Source organism: Spermophilus citellus, assembly GCF_964194105.1.
Source record: "Spermophilus citellus genome assembly, chromosome: 4".
Lineage (NCBI taxonomy): Eukaryota > Metazoa > Chordata > Mammalia > Rodentia > Sciuridae > Spermophilus > Spermophilus citellus.
The window spans coordinates 427692-449235 of record NC_138185.1 but is presented as its reverse complement, the minus strand read 5'-3'; the positions used below and the strand labels follow the sequence as shown (position 1 = coordinate 449235).

Genomic DNA, 21544 nt, shown 5'->3' with positions numbered 1-21544 from the left:
TTTCTGCATCAAAGTCCTCTCTAAGGCCTGCTGCTCCGCAGGTTGTAGGAGGGTGAGTGTAGCTCTGCCTGAGCCATGAACTTCTGTTGATGATTCATGCTTTGGACTGTGTTTCCAGAGGAAGCTGGCAGAGGTCACAGAGGAAGAGTGGCTAAGCATCCCAGAAGTTGGTGATGCAAGAAACAAACGCCAACGGAATCCACGTTATGAGAAGCTGACCCCTGTTCCTGATAGTTTTTTTGCAAAGCATTTACAGACTGGGGAAAACCATACTTCTGTGGATCCCCGGCAAACTGTGAGCATCTGAAAAGAAGGCAAATGGGGCTCTGGGGTCTGGACAGGTCAGGTGGGAGCAATGGGTTGAGTGTGCCTGCAGCTCAGTAGTTGTGCTGTGGCTGAGTCTGCACAGATGGGCCTATCAGCCCCTGTGGTACTATTTCAGGGAAGATGAAGTTCACATGAAAGTGCAAACCAGTGTTTTATCCTTTACCTTCCAGCAATTTGGGGGTCTGAACACGCCGTACCCAGGTGGACTGAACACTCCATACCCAGGTGGGATGACCCCAGGACTGATGACGCCAGGCACAGGTGAGCTGGACATGAGGAAGATTGGCCAAGCAAGGAACACCCTGATGGACATGAGGCTGAGCCAGGTGAGTGGCCCTGGGTGTTTTCCTATGAACATCTTGTTACCTGATTATAAAGCTATTTTGATTGTTTTAAAAACCCAACAAGGGGCTGGGGCTGGGGCTCAGTGGTAGAGTGCTTGCCTCACATATTTGAGGCACTGGGTTTGCTCCTTGGCACCACATAAAAATAAGTAAATAAAGTAAATGTATTGTGTCCATCTATAACTAAAACATAAATTTTTTAAAAAGATATTTAAAAATGTATGTTATTTAAACAAACAAACCCAACAAGGCCAGGCACAGTGAGACCCTGTCTCAAAATAAAAAGGGCTGGGGATGTAGCTCAGTGGTAGAGCACCCCTGGGTTCAATCCCCAGTACCAAAAGGAAAAGAAAAAAGTAAAGAGTCTTTTTTCTGTTACAAAAATAGATAGAATTCTGTGTTCAGGTGAGGACTGCGTGTACCTATAGTCCAGGCAAGCACAGTGCACCCAGGGCCACATCCAAAGGGCCAGACCTATGTGACATTGCCTACCATCCTCTTCCACTCTGGACCTAGGGCCATCTGTATTTCACTAAATTGCCAACCGGCTCTAAAGTGAATGGGCACTCCACTCTAGAGACTACTGGGTGCTGGACCTAGTGCAGTAGGGATCCCTTTCTGGTTCTGAAACCGTGAAGGGAAATGTTTCAGATTTTTTTATGGTGAAATTCAGAATTTTTGCATAATGGAAAACACTGTAAAGTCAACAAAAGACCCAGTAAACTAGGAGAAATAATCATACGTATGAAAACCAGTTTCAGGGGCTGAGGCTGTAGCTCAGTGGTAAAGTGCTTACCTCGCATGTGTGAGGCACTGGGTTTGATTCTCAGCACCACATAAAAAAATAAAGATAGTATGTGTTCTTCTACAACTCAATAAATACTTAAGAAACATAAAAGATTAAAAAAAAAAAAAGAAAACCATTTGCAGCTGGGTGCAGTGGCACACGCCTATGATCCAGTGGCTTGGGAGGCTGAGGCAGGAGGAATCACAACTTCAAAGCTAGCTTCTGCAACTTAGCAAGACCCTAAGCAATTTAGTGAAACCCTGTCTCTAAAAATATACAAAGGGTTGGAGATGTGGCTCAGTGGTTGAGTGCCCTTGGGTTCAATCCTCGGTACCAAAAAAAAAAAAAAAACAGTTTCAGAGTGATGTGTATAATCTTCCATTTGTGTTTGGAGAATCACGTGTGAATATTTCACAAACTTCAAAAAAAATTCCAAGTTAGGTAGGTGGTTCATACCTGTAATCCCAGCAGCTCAGGAGAATCCCAGTGACCTCTGTAGGCTGAGACAGGAGGATTGTGAGTTTAAGGCCAGCCTAAGCAACTTAGCAGGACCCCATCTCAAAAAATTAAAAGCTCAGTGGTTAAGAGCCCCTGGGGTTCAATTTCTGGTACTAAAACCCAAACCAAACCTTGCAATCACCAATCTTTTTTGATTTCTGGGTTTCGCTCCTTATTGGTTCTTTTTTTTTTTTTTTTTTTTTTTGGTACTGGGAATTGAACTCAGGGGCACTCAACCACTGAGCCACATCCCCAACTCTATTTTGTATTTTATTTAGAGACAGGGTTTCACTGAATTATTTAGCGCCTCACTTTTGCTGAGGCTGACTTTGAACTTGTGATCCTCCTATATCAGCCTCCCTAGCCTCTGGGATTACAAGAGTGTGCCACTGCTCCCAGCCATTCTTTTTTTTTTTTTTTTTTGAGATAAATATCCCAGGTTTTTTTTTTTTTTTTAATATCTTTATTTATTTTTTTTTAAAAGAGAGAGAGATAGAAAGAATTTTATTTATTTATTTATTTATTTTTTAGTTTTCAGCAGACACAACATCTTTGTATGTGGTGCTGAGGATCGAACCCAGGCCGCACGCATGCCAGGCGAGCGCGAGCATGCTACTGCTTGAGCCACATCCCCAGCCCCTTAATATCTTTATTTTTATGTGGTGCTAAGGGTGGAACCCAGGGCCTCATACCTGCGAGGCAAGCGCTCTACCAATGAGCTACAGCCCTAGCCTTACTCCTAGCCATTTTTAATGTGTCTTTTCTTTTTCTTTTTTTTTTTTTAAAAGAGAGAGGAGAGAGAGAGAGAGAGAGAGAGAGAGAATTTTTTTTTAATATTTATTTTTTAGTTCTCGGCGGACACAACATCTTTGTTGGTATGTGGTGCTGAGGATCGAACCCGGGCCGCACGCATGCCAGGCAAGCGCGCTACCGCTTGAGCCACATCCCCAGCCCCTTTAATGTGTCTTTTCCATGTAGAAAAAATTCATCATCACAAATTGTCATCTGAATTAATGTTATTTTCCTCTTTTCGTGACTCCCCACTGGGTCAGGGCTCTTGGTAGGACTTGTTCCATTTGTTCTGCATGCGCCTCGTTGCGTCCAGCTGATTTTCTGCTTGTCCTGTATTGCAGGTGTCTGATTCAGTGAGTGGACAGACTGTTGTGGACCCTAAAGGCTATCTGACGGATCTCAACTCCATGATCCCCACCCATGGCGGGGATATCAAGTGAGTGATGTGCAGAGTTGGTCATTTGGGATGGGAACTCCTGTTGCTTAGAATGTTTTAAGATTTTTTTTTTTTTTGACAATATGCAGTCAAAATATGGGATAGATGTTCTAAGAAATTATATAGTTTGGTTTTTCTTTTAAAGTATGTATTTTCCATTTGAGTGGGTGTGTTAAGTGTTTTATACATATCATTCAAAGTCAGTGCCTTGGCTGAGCTAGAAGGTGGTTTTTGATGTTCAGAATTATCTGCACGGACGTTAAACAGGCTTGGAGTAGTGCTGTCGGGAATTTTGGTTGGTTTGCATTGCTGAGTCGATTGCTTAGTACATTGTGACATAGACACTTTCTTCCTGGTCTTGGGTGCTCCCCGGGCAGTGTGGCTCAGTACTGCATTTTTGCTCTCATCAGTGACATCAAGAAGGCACGACTGCTCCTCAAGTCTGTTCGGGAGACGAACCCTCATCACCCGCCAGCCTGGATTGCGTCAGCCCGCCTGGAGGAAGTGACTGGGAAGCTACAAGTCGCTCGGAACCTCATCATGAAGGGAACAGAGATGTGCCCCAAGGTGAAGCCCATTGTAGGGTATTTTCCTGGATGGTGTCAAGATTGCTACCCCTGAGGGACTGTGTGTTTGTCTATACCATGCAGGATACCTATAGGAGTAGACTAAAGCTAGCAAGTCCTTTGCCTTAAGTACAGAGGGTAAGGCAGCTTAGGGGAGGGTGTGGGCTTCTCTGGTTTCCACATGGAGTGAAGCTGATCCCCTTTCCCTTTAATGGCAGGTAAGAGTGAAACTGGGTAGTTTGTTGTGCCACATGATGTAAAAAACCTAAGGACGATGCTAACACTTAGGAGAATATTAGAGTATGCTAGTGCTTTTTTTTTGGTACTGGTGACTGAACTCAGGGGCACTTGAACACTGAGCCACATCCCCAGGCCTATTTTATATTTGTTTTAGAGACAGGGTCTCACTGAGTTGCTTGTGCCTTGCTTTTGCTGAGACTGGCTTTGAACTCGTGATCCTTCTGCCTCAGCTTCCTGAGCTGCTGGTATTACAGGCGTGCTCCACCACGTGTCTAGCTTGGGTTTTGTTTTTTTTTTTCTTTTCCCCTGGTTCTGTGATTGAACCCAGGGACACTTGACCACTGAGCCACATCCCCAGCCTTTTTTGTATTTTGTTTAGAGACAGGGTCTCCCTGAGTTGCTTAGGGCCTCACTAAGTTGCTGAGGCTGGCTTTGAAGTTGTATTCTTCCTAACTCAGCCTCCTGAGTTGCTGGGATTATAGGTGGACGCCTGGACAGTGCTTGCATTTTTGAAGGTGGAATGACCAGACAAGCTTAAAAAGTTTTATGAAGGGGGTTTGGGTTGTGGCTCAGGGGTAGAGTGCTCGCCTAGCATGCTTGAGGCACTGAGTTTGATCCTCAACCACATAAATGCAAAATAAAGATATTGTGTCTACTTAAAACTAAAAAAAAAAAAAAAAAAAGTTTCATGAAGCCTTATTGAGTGCCATGTACTTTATTGTGCAGACTGTTAGTGAAAAAGGACCCAAGGGGACTTACCCAAGAATCAGGCACAAATCAGAACTTTCCATCAGATACAGTCTCTGCTTTGTGGGCTAACCCTGCAGAGTGAAATTATACTCTTTTTGAGAAGTGTTGTTGCACGTGTCTTTTGTTAGACATGTGGCAGCCATGTTTCTATGCCTTCGTGTTGCAGGGAGAGTCCTGGTGTAGGTGTGCGTGGCCAAGCTGACTGATCGAATATGTGCCCCGAGTACCTACTGCTCCACTGTGGCTCCCAGTCTGTACATGCCCTCACTGCTTTTTTTTTTTTTTTTCCTGCCCAGAGTGAAGATGTCTGGCTAGAAGCAGCCAGGTTGCAGCCGGGGGACACAGCCAAGGCTGTGGTGGCCCAAGCTGTCCGCCATCTCCCACAGTCTGTCAGGATCTACATCAGAGCTGCAGAGCTGGAAACAGACATCCGAGCAAAGAAGCGGGTTCTTCGGAAAGGTGAGCCTCCCTTGGGTAAGGGCAAAGCCTCCCTTAGAAGGCCCTCTGGTCTCTGTGTCCCTACAAGACGTATGGCTTCCATAGTCAGCATCCCTACTTCCCCTCCGTGGTCCCTGTGCCCTATAGGAGATGTCCCCATGGTCTCTGTCCTCTACATTAGGTATCCCTGTGGTTTTCATTCCAAGGTGGAGCTGTGCTTTCTTGACTCCTGGTACTCTGCTCCTTGGCCCAGAATGTTTAGTGTAGTTTTATTTTTATCTTTTTTGGCTAAGGTTTATGCTGAGAGTAAGGAGCTGCTGACATTTGCCAAGCTTTTTCCTAGCTGGATTGCCTCTGCTCTTGGACCCTCCATAGGGGAGGGATACCAAGGTGTGAAGTGCCCACCGTGATGGAGGCTCGGTTGGAACGCTTGGTTTCCTCCAGCACATAAGCTGGGCAGTCTGTCCTCCAGATACTCTTCATCTTCCAGATGAGGATACTGTGTTCCAGACCCCCTCGGGGGCTCTGGAGGCTGGATGGGGTGCCTGTGGGAAGGACTGTGCTGTGCTAGGGTGAGGAGTGCCTGTGGGTAAGATGTAGCTTGATGTAAGTCTGAGCTGACTGCATGGTCTACCCGCAGTGATGGCGCTCCTCCCTGTGTGGATCAGGCTGTGCCTCAGGCTCCTGGAAGGTGGCCTTTGTTGGCAGCTTATATGATGCTCATCACTGGGAATTCATGAAAGGAGCACTCTTGCTCCCTCTACCAAGGCTTCTCCCACCACCACATTTTTTTTTTTGTACCAGGGATTGAACTCAGGAGCACTTAACAACTGAGTCACATCCCCAGCCTTGTTTTGTATTTTATTTAGAGACAGGATCTCACTGGGTTGCTTAGTGCTTCACTGCATACTTTTTTATTGGTGCATTATAGTTGTACATCGTGATGAGACTTGTTGTTACATTTTTGAACATGCATACCATATAAAATATAATTTGGCCAATTTCACTCCGAGTACTTGCCCCCTTCCCCTTGGTCCCTTTCCTCTGCTGATCTGCTTTTGATTTTCATGAGATCTGCCCCCAACTTCTTTTTCTTTTTTCTTTCTAGTTTCTATGTGAGAGAAAGCATAGGACCCTTGACCTTCTGAGTTTGACTTCTTTTGCTTAACAATAATGGTCTCTAGTTCTAAACATTTTCCTGCAAATGGCATAATTTTGTTTTTCTTTATGGCTGAATAAAATTCCACTGTGTATATGCTACTTTTTCTTTATTTATTCAGCCAGTGATGGACACCTAGGCTGGTTCCATATTTGGCTATTGTGAATTGTTCTGCTACAAACATGGGTATGCATGTTTCACTGTAGTAAGATGACTTTAATTCTTCAGGGTAAATACTGAGGAGTGGGTCATATTATGGTTCCATGCCTACTCTTTTGAGGAACCTCCATATTGATTTAATAGTAGTTGTACTAGTTTAGAATCTCACCAATGGTGTAAAAGTGTCCCTTTTTCTCCACATCCTCTCCAGCATTTATTATTGTTTGTGTTCTTTTTTTTTTGCTTAATATTTGTCTTTTTATTTATTTATTTATTTTTGGTACTGGGGATTGAACCCCAGGAGTGCTTAACCACTGGGCCACATCTTCAGCCCCTTTAAAAAAAAAATTATTTTTAGTTGTAGATGGACACAATACCTCTATTTTATTTATTTATATGTGGTGCTGAGGATCAAACCCGCTGCTCACACATGTTAGGTGAGCACTCTACCACTGAGCCATAACCTCAGTCCTCCCCAGCCCCTTTTTATAGAGACAGGGTCTAGCTGAGTTGCTCAGTGCCTCACTAAGTTGCTGAAGCTGTCCTTGAACTCACAGTCTTCCTACCTCAGCCTCCTGAGTCGCTGGGATTACAGGCATGTGCTACCATGCCTGGCTTATTATTTGTATTTTTTTGTGTGTGTGTGTGTGGCGCTAGGGATTGAACCCAGGGCCTTGTGCAAGCACTCTGCCAACTGAGCTACATCCCCAGCCCCTTATTATTTGTATTCTTGGCTGCCATTCTGCCTCATGTGAGATGAAATCTCAGGGTAGTTTTGATTTGCATTTCCCTAATTGCTAATGATGTTGAACATTTTTTCATGTATTTTTTTGCCATTTATGTTTCTTTTGAGAAATGTCCATTTAATTAATTTCCCTATTAATTGGATTATTTGATTTTTTATATAAATTTTTGAGTTCTTCATATATTGTAGATATTAATCTTCTGTCAGAACAGTAATAAGCAAAGATTTTATCCAATCTGTACATTCTCTGTCAATATTCCTAATTATTTTCTTTCTGTGCAGAAGCTTTTTAATTTGATGCCATTCCATTTATTAACTCCTGGCATTATTTCCTGAGCTTTAGGGGTCTTATTAAGAAAGTTATTGTGCTTGTGTGTTGGGAGTGTTGACCCTACATTTTCTTGTAAGAGTTGCATAGTTTCTGGTCTAGTTCCAAGGTCTTTGATCCATTTTTGGGTTGGTTTTGTGCATGGTGAGTGAAAAGGACTCAGTTTCATTCTTCTACATATGGATAACCAGTTTTCCCAGCACCATTGGTTATAAAGACTATCTTTTCTCCAGTGTATGTCTTTGGCAACTTTATCAAGGATCAGATGACTATCTGTGGGTTTGTCTGTATCTTCTCTTCTGGACCTCTCCTCTACATGTCTGTTTTTTTGCCAGAACCATGCAGTTGTTGTTTTAGTAGCTCTGTAGTATAATTTGATGTCAGGTGTTGTGATGCCTCTAGCTTTGCTTTTTTGGCTTGAATTTGCTTTGGCTATCTCCACCAGACCTTATAGTCCATGCTGCCTACCTGCCTGTCTTCTTTCTTTCTTTCTTCCTTTCTGTACTAGAGATGGAACTCAGGGCCTAATATATGCTACTTAAGTGTTCTGCCATTGAGCTACATCCCCAATTCTTTTTATTTTGAAGCGGGTCATACTAAGTTGTCCAGGCTGGCCTCAAACTTGCCATCTTCCTGCCTCAACCTCTTGAGTAACAGGGATTGCAGGCATGTGCCACCGTGCTGCACCATGCTGTGTAGGTGTCTTCTTCTGCCTGTACTTAGTCTAGGTGCAGTTGAGTCTGTCTTGCTCTCCATTTTCAGATGTGTATTTGAAGGAGAATCAGAGATGTCTTAGGACTGTGTGCTGATAGGTATGTGCAGGCAAGGGCTTTTGGGTGGGACATCCCTTATCTAACATGTGTAGTCTTTGCCCTCTTACTGTCTGCTGTATGTGACTTCTATATCCTAGTTCTCCCTGAGTATGTGACTTGTGCATTCCAGCATGTTTCCTGTTGGGTCTCATGGTTTATTTTCTTATGTGTAATGCTTAGAGCCTGTCTTAAAATAAGGCCAAGAGCAAAAAGTTAACACTGTCTTCAACTTCTTGTCTGTTTCAGCCAGGAAAATAGTTCTTTGATGAAAAGTACATTAAGTGCTGGATAATTAGTGTTATTGATTTAGGAAAACTTTTACTGAATATCCCCTTCCAGTCTGATGAGGGTCACAGATACGTTTTTAGTCACTCCCTGTTCACCACCAGATTACCTGGATGATGCCATCCCATTTCTGGTTGGCTTCAGATCTAAAAGGGGAGAGTGTTCATGGAGATGAGACCTGAGGAGGAGTGTTGGGGATTGTGGAGGGATTGCCTCTCTAGGGTCCTCTTGGGAAGGGCCTTCTGGCTGTGCTCACTTAGACAGATGCTGCACCAGAGTGAAGGAGCTTCAGATCACCAGGTTGGCCGTTGCTGCTTCTCCCTGGTCCTGGTCCTGGTCCTGGCTGGCCCCTTCTCTTGGAGAGTTTCTGAAAACAGCATACTTTATCTGGGGTAACTACAGCAGAGCCCAGAGCTGCTGCACTGAATTGTTGGTGAGCTTTTAAGACAGGTACCACTAAACGAGCTCGGCAGTGAAAGGGAGGTGACTGCCACTGCACTAGTGCTTTAGGACCGTAGTCTTTTACTTGGAGAACAACAGTTTTAGTTTCTGGTCTGAGACAAGAGGATGCTGAATAACTTTGGGCATGTGGGTGACTTCCAAGTTTAGTGTCTTCCATCTGTGAAAAGAGGGTTGTCAGAATCAGAAGAGGTGTTGTGGCCTGTGAGTCCTTTGGTCAAGTGGGTGTCCAGTGAGCACAGTGCCCTGGAGGGGTCAGACCATTAGTTGTCTTCCTTCAACTCCCTAAGATAAATCCAGCCCTGGTGTGTGGGAATCACTGTCACTGCCAGTTAATGTGGTGATGGAAGTGAGACCACAGGCTCAGGTCTGCAAAGCAGGCAGCCTCTGGTGGCTTCACTGATGTGGCCTGAGAGCACAGGAACTGCACAGCCCTCAGTACACTGGGTGTCCTTCCTTAGGGTCAGATGACTACGAGATGGGTGGTTCCGTTGGCCACTGTGTGGTCATATCTTTTTTAAAAAATATTTATTTTTTAGTTGTAGTTGGACACAATACCTTTATTTTGTTTATTTATTTTTATGTGGTGCTGAGGATTGGACCCAGGGTCTTGCACATGCTAGGCAAGCTCTCTTACCTCTGAGCCACAATCCCAGCCCATGTGGTCATATTTTCATATTCAGAATGCTTTTCCATTTCTGGCCTACTCGTGGTGTGTGGCTTCATCACCTGGGCCGACTGCACTACAGTGTTTCACATGTTGCTTCTGCGTCAGGCTTCTGTGGGGTAGTCTTAGCTTGTGGAGGTGTTTAACCTAGGAGCCCTGTAAAGAACTGAGTTGTTCAGCGGGGATTGGTCTTAGCAGCTCCTGTGGATTGCTCTTGAACCCCTGATGAAAGGTGCTGGTTTTCCCAGAGGTTGTAGACATGGGGTCTTGGGATTGTCACACCCCCTCTAGGTGAAGTCAGGGACTCCACAGTTCAGTCCCACCAGGATGCCCTGTTCTTGAACGTGGAATGGTGAAGTCTGGAGTCAGGAGTGGTAACACTTGTGTGTACATCCAGTGACTTTGGAGGCTGAGGCAGGAGGATGGTAAGTGTGAGGCTAGCCTGGGTAACTTAGATACTGTGTCAAAGTAAAAAGAGCTGGTGGTGTAACTTAGTGGTAGAGCACCCCCAGCCCAGTCTCCAGCATCCCCTCCCACCCAAACACAGGGGGAGGTAGTTAGTGTGTAGGCAGCCCTCCCTTCTATGGAGAATCCTCTTATGCCACCTGCTGGAGGTAGGACTTCCTCCTCCTTCCGCTCCGCTGTGCCTGGCTGAGTGCTGTGCCTACAGAGGTGACCCAGACTTTGCCTCCAGCAAGTCTGCATCTGTGCTGGTTTTGCCTGTTCTGGCCACTGTAGTCCCATTAACTTTTTTTGAGGGGGTGGGTGGGTACAAGGGATTGAACTCGGGGGCACCTGACCCCTGAATCATATCCCCAGCCCTCTTTTGTATTTTATTCGAGACAGGGTCTCACTGAATTGTTTAGCGCCTCACTAAATTGCTGAGGCTGGCTTTGAACTCACTATCTTCCTGCCTGTGCCTCCTGAGCTGCTGGGATTATAGGGGTGCGCCACCGCACCCAGCCCTCTCATTAACTTTTATACCTAGAAATACTAAACCGAGACTCAGGACCTTCTAGACCTTAGACATGATCTCCCAGTGAATTGGGGCAGCTTGGTTTCCCCCTGGGAATCAAGGATGGTGTATGAAGAAACCAGAGAGACGGTGGAGCTGTGGCCATGTGCCTGGTTAGCACCTCCTGCCTTGGGATGAAGCTTCTGACAGCTGGTGCACAGGGTGGAAGTGGGATTCAGGGCCTCGGGAGCTGTGCAGGCAACACTGTGCCTTTGAGACTGGTGTTCTGCTATATGGCTGGCATCTCTGCACAGGCATACACTGCATCTGATAGTGTTGGGGCCTGGCTTTGGGGAGTTTTTCTTAGTGTTCCTGCTGTTCAGGAGGATTGGCTGCCACCCTAAATAGGAGACTGTGCCCTACAGGAATCAGTCAGGGTTGTTTGGTGCCAGTGTACCATGCAGAATCCTATAAACCTCAGGGCTTTTTCTTTCTTAGTTCCCAAAGCAGATGATTGAGCAGCGCCAGTTATGGGCAGTGTCATTCTGTGGCTTAGGCAGCTTAGCAGTGCTGTACCTGCCTTTGGTCCACCCCTGTCTCCTTCTTTCCATTTTACCTGATGAGGCCACTGCCACATCCACCCAGCCTTGAGGCTTGGTCTACAGGTAACACTGAGTTCATGGTGAGGGTGTTTTCTGGTCACCTCATGCCCCTTAATCATATGCTTGCTGCTCACCAGGGCTGCTTCCTTCAGCAGGACAACGGGCGTTTGCGGGAGGGCAAGGCTTTCTTCCCCTGGAAGAGTGCTTAGGCTCTCCTGTTAGCCTTCCCAGAGGCTAGCAGAGTCAAGTGCTGTTGAGTCTCTGGGGTTGGAAGATCCTGTGCCTGCTGAGCTGTCTGTTGCTTTAGGCCCACCACACCAAGAGCCTGGGTGATGGGGAACTAGGTAGAAGGTCACTCTGAGATGGCCCAGTGCAGGGCGAGGGCCGGGGGCCTGAATGCCATCTTCCATGTCCATAATAGGTGCTGTGAAAGGAGCAGCTGAGTTTCATCATGTAAGAGGTGTTTCAGTGTACCCCAGACCACAGGACCCTGCAAAATTCCCGTTGGAGTGGGTCCTTGGGGTTTGTGGGGTATGTTGCTCTGCTACCTCCAGGGCCTGTACATCTCAGGTGCATGCTGCTGCTTGCTTGTTGGGTCTAGTCAGCATAGCAAAGTCCACACAGGAACTGGTGTGTGTGCTGTGGAGCAGACTGGTCTGCTTGGCTGTGTGGGCCTCACAGGTACTTACAGGGTCAAAACTCTGGCTCCTTAGACTTGGGAGAGCACCTGCTGCCACTAGTGAGTGGGCTCAGCGTGGGTTTGTCCAGTTCTCCAGATGGCGCCAATGTCATGTAAGAAGTTTTGTGGGTCTGCGTATTCTGCAATATTAAATTTAAGTCTGTTTTCAGCAAGGAGGGCCCATGAGTTTACAGGAAAGAAGATACTCTCAGGGCGTCCTTGGAAGCATTCTGGTTTCCCAAGTCCTGTCTGGGCTGACTGGGGCTCAGATTTCCGCCTGCGCCCTTGAGATGGAGCTCTGTTTCTGCTCTAGCCTCTGGGCTTTTGGGGAACAGGGTCCTGCTTCCTGCAACAGACTGGAGGCTCCTAGAAGGCTCCGTTCCCCTCCCTGGTGTTCCTCAGGTCCTTCTCAAAGCTGAGTCACAGTGGGTGGAGCTGCAGAGTGCCCTGTGTTCTTACAGTTAATGCCCAAGCTGCCCTAGCATGTGCACAGCCTCCCAGGGGGGTTCTGTTTTCTGTGATATCTGTTTGCTCATTACAACCTGCCCAGGCAGTCCTTTCTCATGGAGGATGGTGGTTGCCTTCTCTGTATGCAGGGGTTTTTTTGCTTTTTTTTTTAATAGTGCTGGGGAGTCTAACTCAGGCTTTGTGTATACTTGATAAGTGTTCTATCACTGAGCTACATCCCCAGTCCCTGCAATTTGCTTTTTTTTTTTTTTTTTGTACTGGGGATTGAACTCTGGGGCACTTGACCACTGAGTCACATCCCCAGCCCCCTTTTTTTTTTTTTTTGCATTTTATTTAGAGACAGGGTCTTACTGAGTTGCTTAACCTCTTGCTTTTTTGCTGAGGCTGTGAGGCTGGCTTTGAACGCATGATTCTCTTGTCTTAGCCTCTCGAGTGGCTGGGATTACAGGCATACGCCTGGCTGGAATTTGCTTTTTTTTTTTTTTTTTTTCCAGAGGAGAAATTAGAAGTTTATTAAAGGACAGCAGAAAAGACTTCTCCCGGAGGAAGAAGGGGACCCAAGAGGTGGAATCCCGAATTTGCTTTTTTTTTAATTAATTAATTTATTTTTAGTTGTAGTTGAATATAAAACCTTTATATGTGGTGCTGAGGATCGAACCCAGGGCCTCGCACGTGCTAGGTGAATGCTGTACTGCTGAGCCACAAACCCAGCTCTGCAATTTGCTTTTTAATGCTGATTTCCAATGTCCAAGAAGCATGGACCTTGTGGTGTGGTCTGTGCCACCTGCTACTCTAATAAACATCCACGTGGCCCTTATAGAACAAACCCTAGGTTTTACGCACGTTCCTCTAAAAAGTGAAGGCATGTTTTACAGTCAGAGTACCATGCTACTTCTGAGTCATAACAACATAACAGTAATTTATTGTCTCATTCAGTGTCCACAGTGCTCAAATTTTCCACATGTCAATACATGCCACAGGCACACACATACACAATAGGTGTGAATCAGGACTGAGTGGCGCCTTTGAATGATGTGTCCTTTCTAGGTGGGTGTCTGGCTTTTCCTGTGGATTCTGCTCATTTCAGCCATGAGGCTAAATGTGGATCTGTCATTTCTTGAGACTTCTTGAAATCAGGAGGTACATTTGGAGGCTCTGCAGAATTGAGCTTGATTTTCCCCCTCTGCCCTGCTTTGTAAAAAGAGTTGGAGTGCATCAGGAAACACTCAGGCCCTCTGCTCCTGTTGCTGAGTCCAATAGCTGAGTGTCCTTCCTGAAGCTCTTCACAGCCATTGGACTCCTGCTTTGAGCAGCAATTGACAGGTGCCTGTGCCCATTAGGTCATGAGGGTGTGCACAGTGGTGATAGTACAGCTTTCCTACTGTTTTTTTTTTTTTTTTTTTTTGGCGGGGAAGGGGTACCCAGGACTAAATTCAGGGGCACTTGACCACTGAGCCACTTCTCCAGCCCTGTTTTGTATTTCATTTAGAGATAGGGTCTCACTGAGTTACTTAGTGCCTAGCTTTTGCTGAGGCTGGCTTTGAATTCACCATCCTCCTTCCTCAGGCTCCCGAGCCTCTGGGATTATAGGCATGGGCCACCATGCCTGGCTCTCCTACTGGTTTTGATTGTATTTTCAGAAGTATTCCAAAGAGAACTATCAGTATTGTTTACTCTGAGTTTATTCAAGAAAGAATAGGTGCTGAATTTGTTCTTTTTGTTTGCTAGCTTTCAGAATAACCAGTGGCTCTCCAAGATGACCGAGAAATTTGTTCATTTTCTAAAGACTTAAAATCAGGGTGTGTGTGTGTGTGTGTGTGTGTGTGTGTGTGTGTGTGTGCTGGGAATAGAAGACAGGGCCTCATATACTAGGCAACTGCTCTGCCGAGCCACATCCTCAGCCATTTTATTTAATTTTGAGACAGGTTCTCACAACTTGCCCAGGCTAGTCATGAACTCAAGTTCCTTCTGCTCAGCCTCCCGAGTAGCTTGGACCTTAGGACCTTAGGAGTGCAGCGGTGCCTGAATAATGGTCTATTTTTTTTTTTTTTTTTTTTTTAGCATTGTTGTATTTCATGGGTCTGAGTAGCACTTCAGCACTGCTCTAGGCTCTTGCACATTGCCTGTCATGTTGAGCATTTGAATAATACTGCAGTTTGATAGTGGTCCCTTATCCATGATGTCACTTTCCCTGGCTTAAGTCACCCACATGGTCAACTATGGCCCAAAAATATAAATAGAAAATTCCAGAAATAAGTAGTTTATTGGTTTTGAGTTGCTTCATTAGCGGTGTGATTTAATCACATGCTTTCCTGCCTGGGACAGCATTCGTTCCCCTGTCCAGCCTCCAGTGTTCCAACTGTGTATCTGGCCTACTTGTTTGCTACTTAGTATCATCAGGGCCTGCTGCATATTATTGCAGAGCTTACAATTGGGTATGGTGCTGTCCACATTTTCAGGTATTCGTTGTGGTCTTAGACTGTGGCTCACAAGTGTACAGGTGTCAGCTGTGTTCTTAGTGACCTTCAGAGTATCCCATCTTTATCCTATACGTTGTTTTATTTTGCTCTTGATTTTTTTTCCCTCTTGTTTTAAAGTTGCATGACTTTTGTTTTAAGGGAAAATGTGATTCTAAGGTCTTTCTGATGCTAGTCGTTTTTTGATTTTTTTAACATTGTTTTTAAGCAAGTAAGGTGTGCCATCTGTGGTTCTCCCAAATGCTCCCGTGCCATGCCAAGATGTAGGCATTGCCTCCTCCACCAGGTCTACAGACTGTCTCGGCTTACTGCCTCATCTCCAGCAGCCACTCTTCTTTATTTATTTTTTTTTTTTTTGATACCAGGGATTGAACCCAGGGGCACTTATCTGCTGAATCACACCCCCAGCCTTTTTAAATTATTTTATTTAGAGACAGGGTCTTGCTGAGTTGCTTAGCGCCTCACTGTTGCTGAGGCTGGCTTTGAACTTGCTATTCCCCTGGCTCAGCTTCCCAAGCTGTAGGTGTGGGCCAGTGTACCCAGCGCAGCCATCCTTCTGACACCTACCACCATGACCAGTTCCACCTGTGCTCATCGTCATTGCAAGTGGGGCCTACTGGTGTCGCTGCCCTAGTACTGGCTAGCATGTTGTTGAGGTTCATTCTTCCTCCTGTGTCCTGAGTCCTGCCAGTGTGACCAGTGCCTTTGATTACTCCCTTGCTTTCTGAGGTGCTCAGGTGCTCTATTTGTCTTGTGACCTGACTTGGCTGAGATCTGTAGCCCTTGGCTGTGACCACGGGAGTTCAGCTCTTGCTGGAAGCAGCATGCTCCTGCATGAAGCTCTTGCTTTTGTTTCCCCTTTCTGTGACCTGCTTTCGTGTTTGCCTTTCCCAGCCCTTGAACATGTTCCAAACTCTGTTCGCTTATGGAAAGCGGCTGTTGAACTGGAAGAGCCAGAAGATGCTAGGATCATGCTCAGCCGAGCTGTAGAGTGCTGCCCCACCAGTGTAGAGGTAAGTGTGCTGGGCTCAGGAAGACCCAAGCCTTTCAGTGTCTGCAGCAACCCACAAAGAGCAAGGTCTCACCTGGGCTCTGATTTCTGGTGTAGAAGGCAGGGTGAAACCCAGCTTCTTTGCACAGCTGCCAGGCAGGGTGGTAGGTGGCTTCAGTTAGACATATGCTGACAGAAGTGCAGAGCAGGAGTGGGTGCATGAATTGGGGAATGGGCATGCAGAACTAAATCTTTGCTCACCCCAGACCACTACAGAAAATTGCACTGGGCACTCTTTCAGGGATATTACTTCTAATGCCCCTCAGAGTTTATAGGTGGGAACTGAAGGGTGGCAGGTATGCAAAGCAGCGTGCTGTTCTGCCAGCCCCTCGTGGCTCAGCTCCTCACCTCATGGCTGGTGGGGTTTCTTTAGTTGAAGCATTGCAATTCACAGCATTCTGTGCAGTGATTTTTGCCTTGGTTTTATGATATCCAGTATGTCTTTAATTATTCTAAGGGACATTGTGAAATTCTCCAATTAATCTTATTTTATTGACATAAAAATAAATAGAGCCCATACACATTTTGGGATGGAGTGATGCAGAATTAACAGATCTAGGATGAGAATTCCAGAAGGCTGAGCAGCCATCTCTCCTCCAACCCACCCTGCTCACCCACTGCCCCACCATCTGATGTCAGGCTGACATACTCTATACATTTATCCAGGGCTTAGGACCTCTGATCAAGAGTGCCATCAACTTTTCGTGTACCAGTCGCTGAGTCAGAAGCACAACCAAATGGTCAATTGATGAGAAATGTTGCTGTAAACATTTTCTGGGCTCTTGTTTAAATGGTCCTTAAAGATCCCCCCCCCCCCCGCCAATAGTAGGGATTGAACCCAGGGTCTTGCACATGCTAGGCAAATGATCTTCCACTGAGCTGCATCCCCATCCCTTTGAAAATTTTTATTCTGAGTCAAGATCTCACCAACTTGCTCAAGCTGGTCTCCTGCCTTGGCCTCCCAGGTAGCTGAGATTGCAGGCATCTGCCAGTGTGCCCAGTTAAGTTTTGAGAAAGCAGGTGCTATGGGGTCCTTGAAGTTGGCTTATCCCAAGTCTGGAGGGTAGTGCTCCATGCTAGTGGCTGTCAGCATACCGTCCTCTTTCTGATATCCTCTCTAGCTCTGGCTTGCGCTCGCGAGGCTGGAGACTTATGAAAATGCCCGCAAGGTCTTAAACAAAGCACGGGAGAACATTCCTACAGACCGGCACATCTGGATCACAGCTGCCAAGCTTGAGGAGGCCAATGGGAACACGCAAATGGTGGAGAAGATCATTGACCGAGCCATCACCTCACTGCGGGCCAATGGTGTAGAGATCAACCGTGAGCAGTGGATCCAGGTAGGCTACCCTGTGTCCTGTGTTCACATGAAAGCAGATGTGCTCCTCAGGCTGAGGCCTCACATAGGGTAAAGGATGTTCCACTTGACTGTAGACTTGGGGCTGGAGAATCCTCTGAAGCTCATCTAGATCACCCCTAGGGCGTGGTCTTCCGTTGTCCCCTCCAAGGAGCCACAAGCAAATGAGGCTTCTGCTGTTTGGTTCTACTGAGCAGAAGTGCTTTGTAATGGCCCTGTACTCTAACTCCCCAGAGCCGTGTCCTGCCAGGAGGGCCCTTCTGTGCTGGAAAATGCTCACAGTGCTTTGTAGCCTGCCTTCTGTGCCACAGGCAAATGGTTATTCACTGGTCATCTGTAGCTGGCTGCTGCTCCAGGTGCTCAAGAGGGTGCTATTCCTTTCCTCTGTGAGACTCCTGGGGAGATTGTGTCAACTCTGCCCCAATGTGTTCCTAGGTCTCATGACCCTCCTCTCACTCAGCACCTGTCCTTTGTTTCATAGGATGTTATTCGGCCATGTGGCTCCTTTCTGTGTTCGGCAGTTTTATGCGGAGAGGTACTAGGTGTTGAACCTGGACCCTTACTCTTGCTAGGCAAGCACTTTACCACTGAGCCACATCCCCAGGTCTTTATGAGACAATTGTTAAGTTGTCCAGGCTGATCAGGAACTCATGACCCTCCTGCCTCAGCCTCCAAAGTAGATGGGACTACTGTGTGCCCCTTTCCTTGAGGCCTTGTTACTTTTTTTTTTATTATTCTGAGATGCAGGGTTGGGGTTATGGCTCAATGGTATTGTGTTTACCTAGCATGTCAAAGCCCTGGGTTCAATCCCCAGCACTGCAAAAGGAAGGAAGGAAGGAAGGAAGGAAGGAAGGAAGGAAGGGAGGGAGGGAGGGAGGGAGGGAGGGAGGGAGGGAAGGAAGGAAGGAAGGAAAGGAGGGAAGGAGGGAGGGAGGGAGGAAGGAAGGGGAAAGGAAGGAAGGAAGGGGAAAGGAAGGAAGGAAGGGGAAGGGAAGGGAGAAGGAGGAAGGGAGGAAGGGAGAAAGGGAGAAAAGCTCAGGTGCAAGACCTCAGATTGTATGCCTGTCTGAACTTAACCCTTCAGCCCAGACTTCTTTGGTCCTGCAACCTTGTTGCTGCTGTTTCTGAGACTTTCTGTGCTTCTCTGTGTGCAGGTCTCCAGCAGGTGCAATTTTCTCCTGCCTGCGTTTAATGTTTGTTTAGTGTAGGTGCCTACGGAAATTTTTTCTGCTTTTGTGTGTCTGGAAACAGTCTTTATTGCACCTTTGTCTTTGGAGGGTATTCATGGTTGGTGTAGAAGTCAGGGTGATACCTTTTTCTCCAGTGCTTCAAGGATGCGTCTCACTGTCTTCTCAGCTACACTATTCCAGTGAGCAATGTGATGTTGTCTTGTTTTGAATTCTGGCAGTGTTTAAGATCTTTTCCATCTGATTTTGATTGTGACAGGCCTTGGTGTAGTGTTCTTCATGTTTCTTGTGCTTGAAGTTCATCAAGCATTTCCCAGATGAAGGTATGATTAATATTGGATAAAATTCACTCTTTTACAGTGTATAAATCAAGCCAGCTGTGGTGGCACATCTCTAATCTTGTGAGAAATAGAAAGTTTGGTGGTCCATTTTCAGAATATAGCATTTAACTTCAGTTGGATTTAGTTATAACCATTTTAATTATTAGTCCTTACCTTTGTTATTCCAATTTTAAAATTAGCTAATCATGTAGATTGTACCTACCCCTGAGCTCCTCCAAGCAGCACTGTGTCGGGGATAAAAGCTGCCCACAAGGTTCCATTCATGCTCTTCTAGCAGGAGTAAGTGCCCACCCACTTTCAAGTGTCTGATTTCTTTTTCTTTTTTTTGGGGGGGGGAGGGGGTAGGGGTACCAGGTATTGAACTTAGGGGCACATTACCACTAAGCCACATCCCTAGCCCTATTTTGTATTTTAATGTAGAGAGAAGATCTCACTGAGTTGCTTGGGATTTCTAACAATCCCAGTGACTCAGGTGACTGAGGCAGAAGGACCACAAGTTCAAGGGAAGCCTGGGGGACTTAGTAAGACCCTGTATCAAAATAAGAAAGGTAGTGGGGGTTGTAGCTTAGTGGTAGAGTACTGGCCTAGCATGAGTGATTTCCAGCACCCAAAAAAAGGGGGGTTGGGATCAGTGGGGTAGAATGCCCCTGGGTTCAATTCACAAAATAAATAAAGTATACTGTTGGGCAGTTTTTAGTATGTTCCTGGCTTTTCAGCCCTCACTGTGATCTTGATATTCTCCTGTTACTAGTGAAGGGATGCTGTGCCCATCAGCCAGCCAGCCCTGATTCCCTGCCCTCCCTAAGCAAGCTCTTTTTTTTTCCTCTGAAGACTTGGTTTTCTACCTTTTCCCTTTCTACTTTCCTTTTTCTGGAAATTAGAGGTAAATGAAGTATACAGTATATGGTCTTCTGAAACTCGGCTTTCACTTGGTATGGGACTTCCATGTTGTATATAGATGTAATGAAATCTTTTACCTTTTATCTTATTATTATTTTTATTTTTTATAACCAGAGATTGAACCCAGAAGTGCTTAACCACTGAGCTACATCCCCAGCCCTTTATTTTTTGCTTAGAGACAGGTTCTCGTTAAGTTGCTTAGTGTCTTACTAAGTTGCTGAGGCTACCTTGGCCTCCTAAGCTACTGGGATTACAGGCATGTGCCACTGCACCCAGCTCTTTTACCTTTAAAATTTTTACCTTTTTACATTTTTAAATTGGATTGTTTCAGTTGTTATTGTTGTCTGCTGTTTTATTACTCTGTTGTAGCGAGTGGTTTTTTTTTTTTTTTTTTTTTTTTTTTTTTTTTTTTTTTGAGGTGGGGTATCAGGGATTGAACTCAGGGACACTTGACTGCTGAACCACATCCCCACCCCTATTTTGTATTTTATTTAGAGACAGGGTCTCACTGAGTTGCTTAGCACCTCACTTTTGCTGAGGCTGGCTTTGAACTCACAATCTTCCTATTTCAGGCTCCCAAGCCGCTTGGATTACAGGTGTGCACCACCGTGGTGCTGGGGATTGAACCCAGGGCCTTGTGAATGCTAGGCAAGTGCTTACCACTGAGCCACATTGAAGCCCTAAGTTCTTTATGTATATTCTGGATATAAATCCCTTTATGTATATTCTGGATATAAATCCCTTATCAGATAGATGATATACAAATGCTTTCTCACATTCTGTGTGTTGTCTTTTCACTTTCTTGACTATATTGCATATAGATAAATATTTTTAATTTTGTATGTTAAAATTATACATCAAATTGATCTTTTTGTGATCATGCTTCAGGTGTCATATCAGAATTCTACCCTGACTCAGTGCTGTTAACATTTGCTCCTGTATTTTCTGAAGTTTCATTGTTTAGGACTGTGGCTGTTTTTTTTTTTTTTTTTTTTAACCTTTATTTTATTTATTTATTTTTATGTGTGGTGCTGAGGATGGAACCCAGGGCCTGGCACATGCTAGGCGAGCGCTCTACCACTGAGCCACAGCCCCAGCCCCAGTGGCTGGTTTTAAGTTAGTGCTTGCACATGATATGAGGTGGGGACTCACCTCATTCTTTGGTGTGTGCACATCTAGTTGTCCCAACACCACTGATTCTTCTTACCCCTCTGAATGGTCTTGGCATGCTTGTTGAAAATCTGTGAATCGTCATTGTGAGGGTTCGTTCTGGACTTGGATCTTCTATGCTGGTCTGCATGTCTTTCTGCAGCACCACACTGTTCTGACAACTGCAGCTGTATCTGTTTTGAAGTTGGGAAGTGTTAGTCCTGCTTTCTCCTTTTCCAAACAGTTTTAACTATGCTTACTTCTTTGTGCTTCTATATGAATTTTAGGATCTGCCAAAAAAACATCTGGCATTTTGGTAGGGCATCGATTCAATTTGATCAATTTGAGGAATGTTGTCATCTTAATATTTAGTTGTCTTATCTGTGTGGGTGAGATATCTTCTATTTTTTTAGGTCTTTAAAATTTTTTCAGCAGTGTTTCAGTATGCAAATCTTGCACTTCTTTTGTTAAACTCATTTCTAAGTGTTTTACTTTTTTTGCAGTACTGGGTATTAAGCCCAGGCCTTTGTGTGTGCCAACTCCACCCCTGAGCCCTGTTTTATTATTTTTGGTTGCTATTTTAAGT

The 21544-nt window shown here is 45.5% G+C and overlaps 1 protein-coding gene across 1 annotated transcript in view; it reads left to right on the top strand.

Moving 5' to 3' along the window:
* Positions 1–21544, top strand: part of PRPF6 (pre-mRNA processing factor 6) — a 46866-nt gene that overhangs the window by 7418 nt on the left and 17904 nt on the right. The window contains exons 5-11 of the mRNA XM_081289688.1: positions 119–295; positions 498–653; positions 3090–3184; positions 3595–3751; positions 5037–5199; positions 15868–15986; positions 17146–17364. Of these exons, the coding sequence (XP_081145814.1) occupies positions 119–295; positions 498–653; positions 3090–3184; positions 3595–3751; positions 5037–5199; positions 15868–15986; positions 17146–17364 (1086 nt within the window). The remainder of the gene's footprint in view (positions 1–118; positions 296–497; positions 654–3089; positions 3185–3594; positions 3752–5036; positions 5200–15867; positions 15987–17145; positions 17365–21544) is intronic.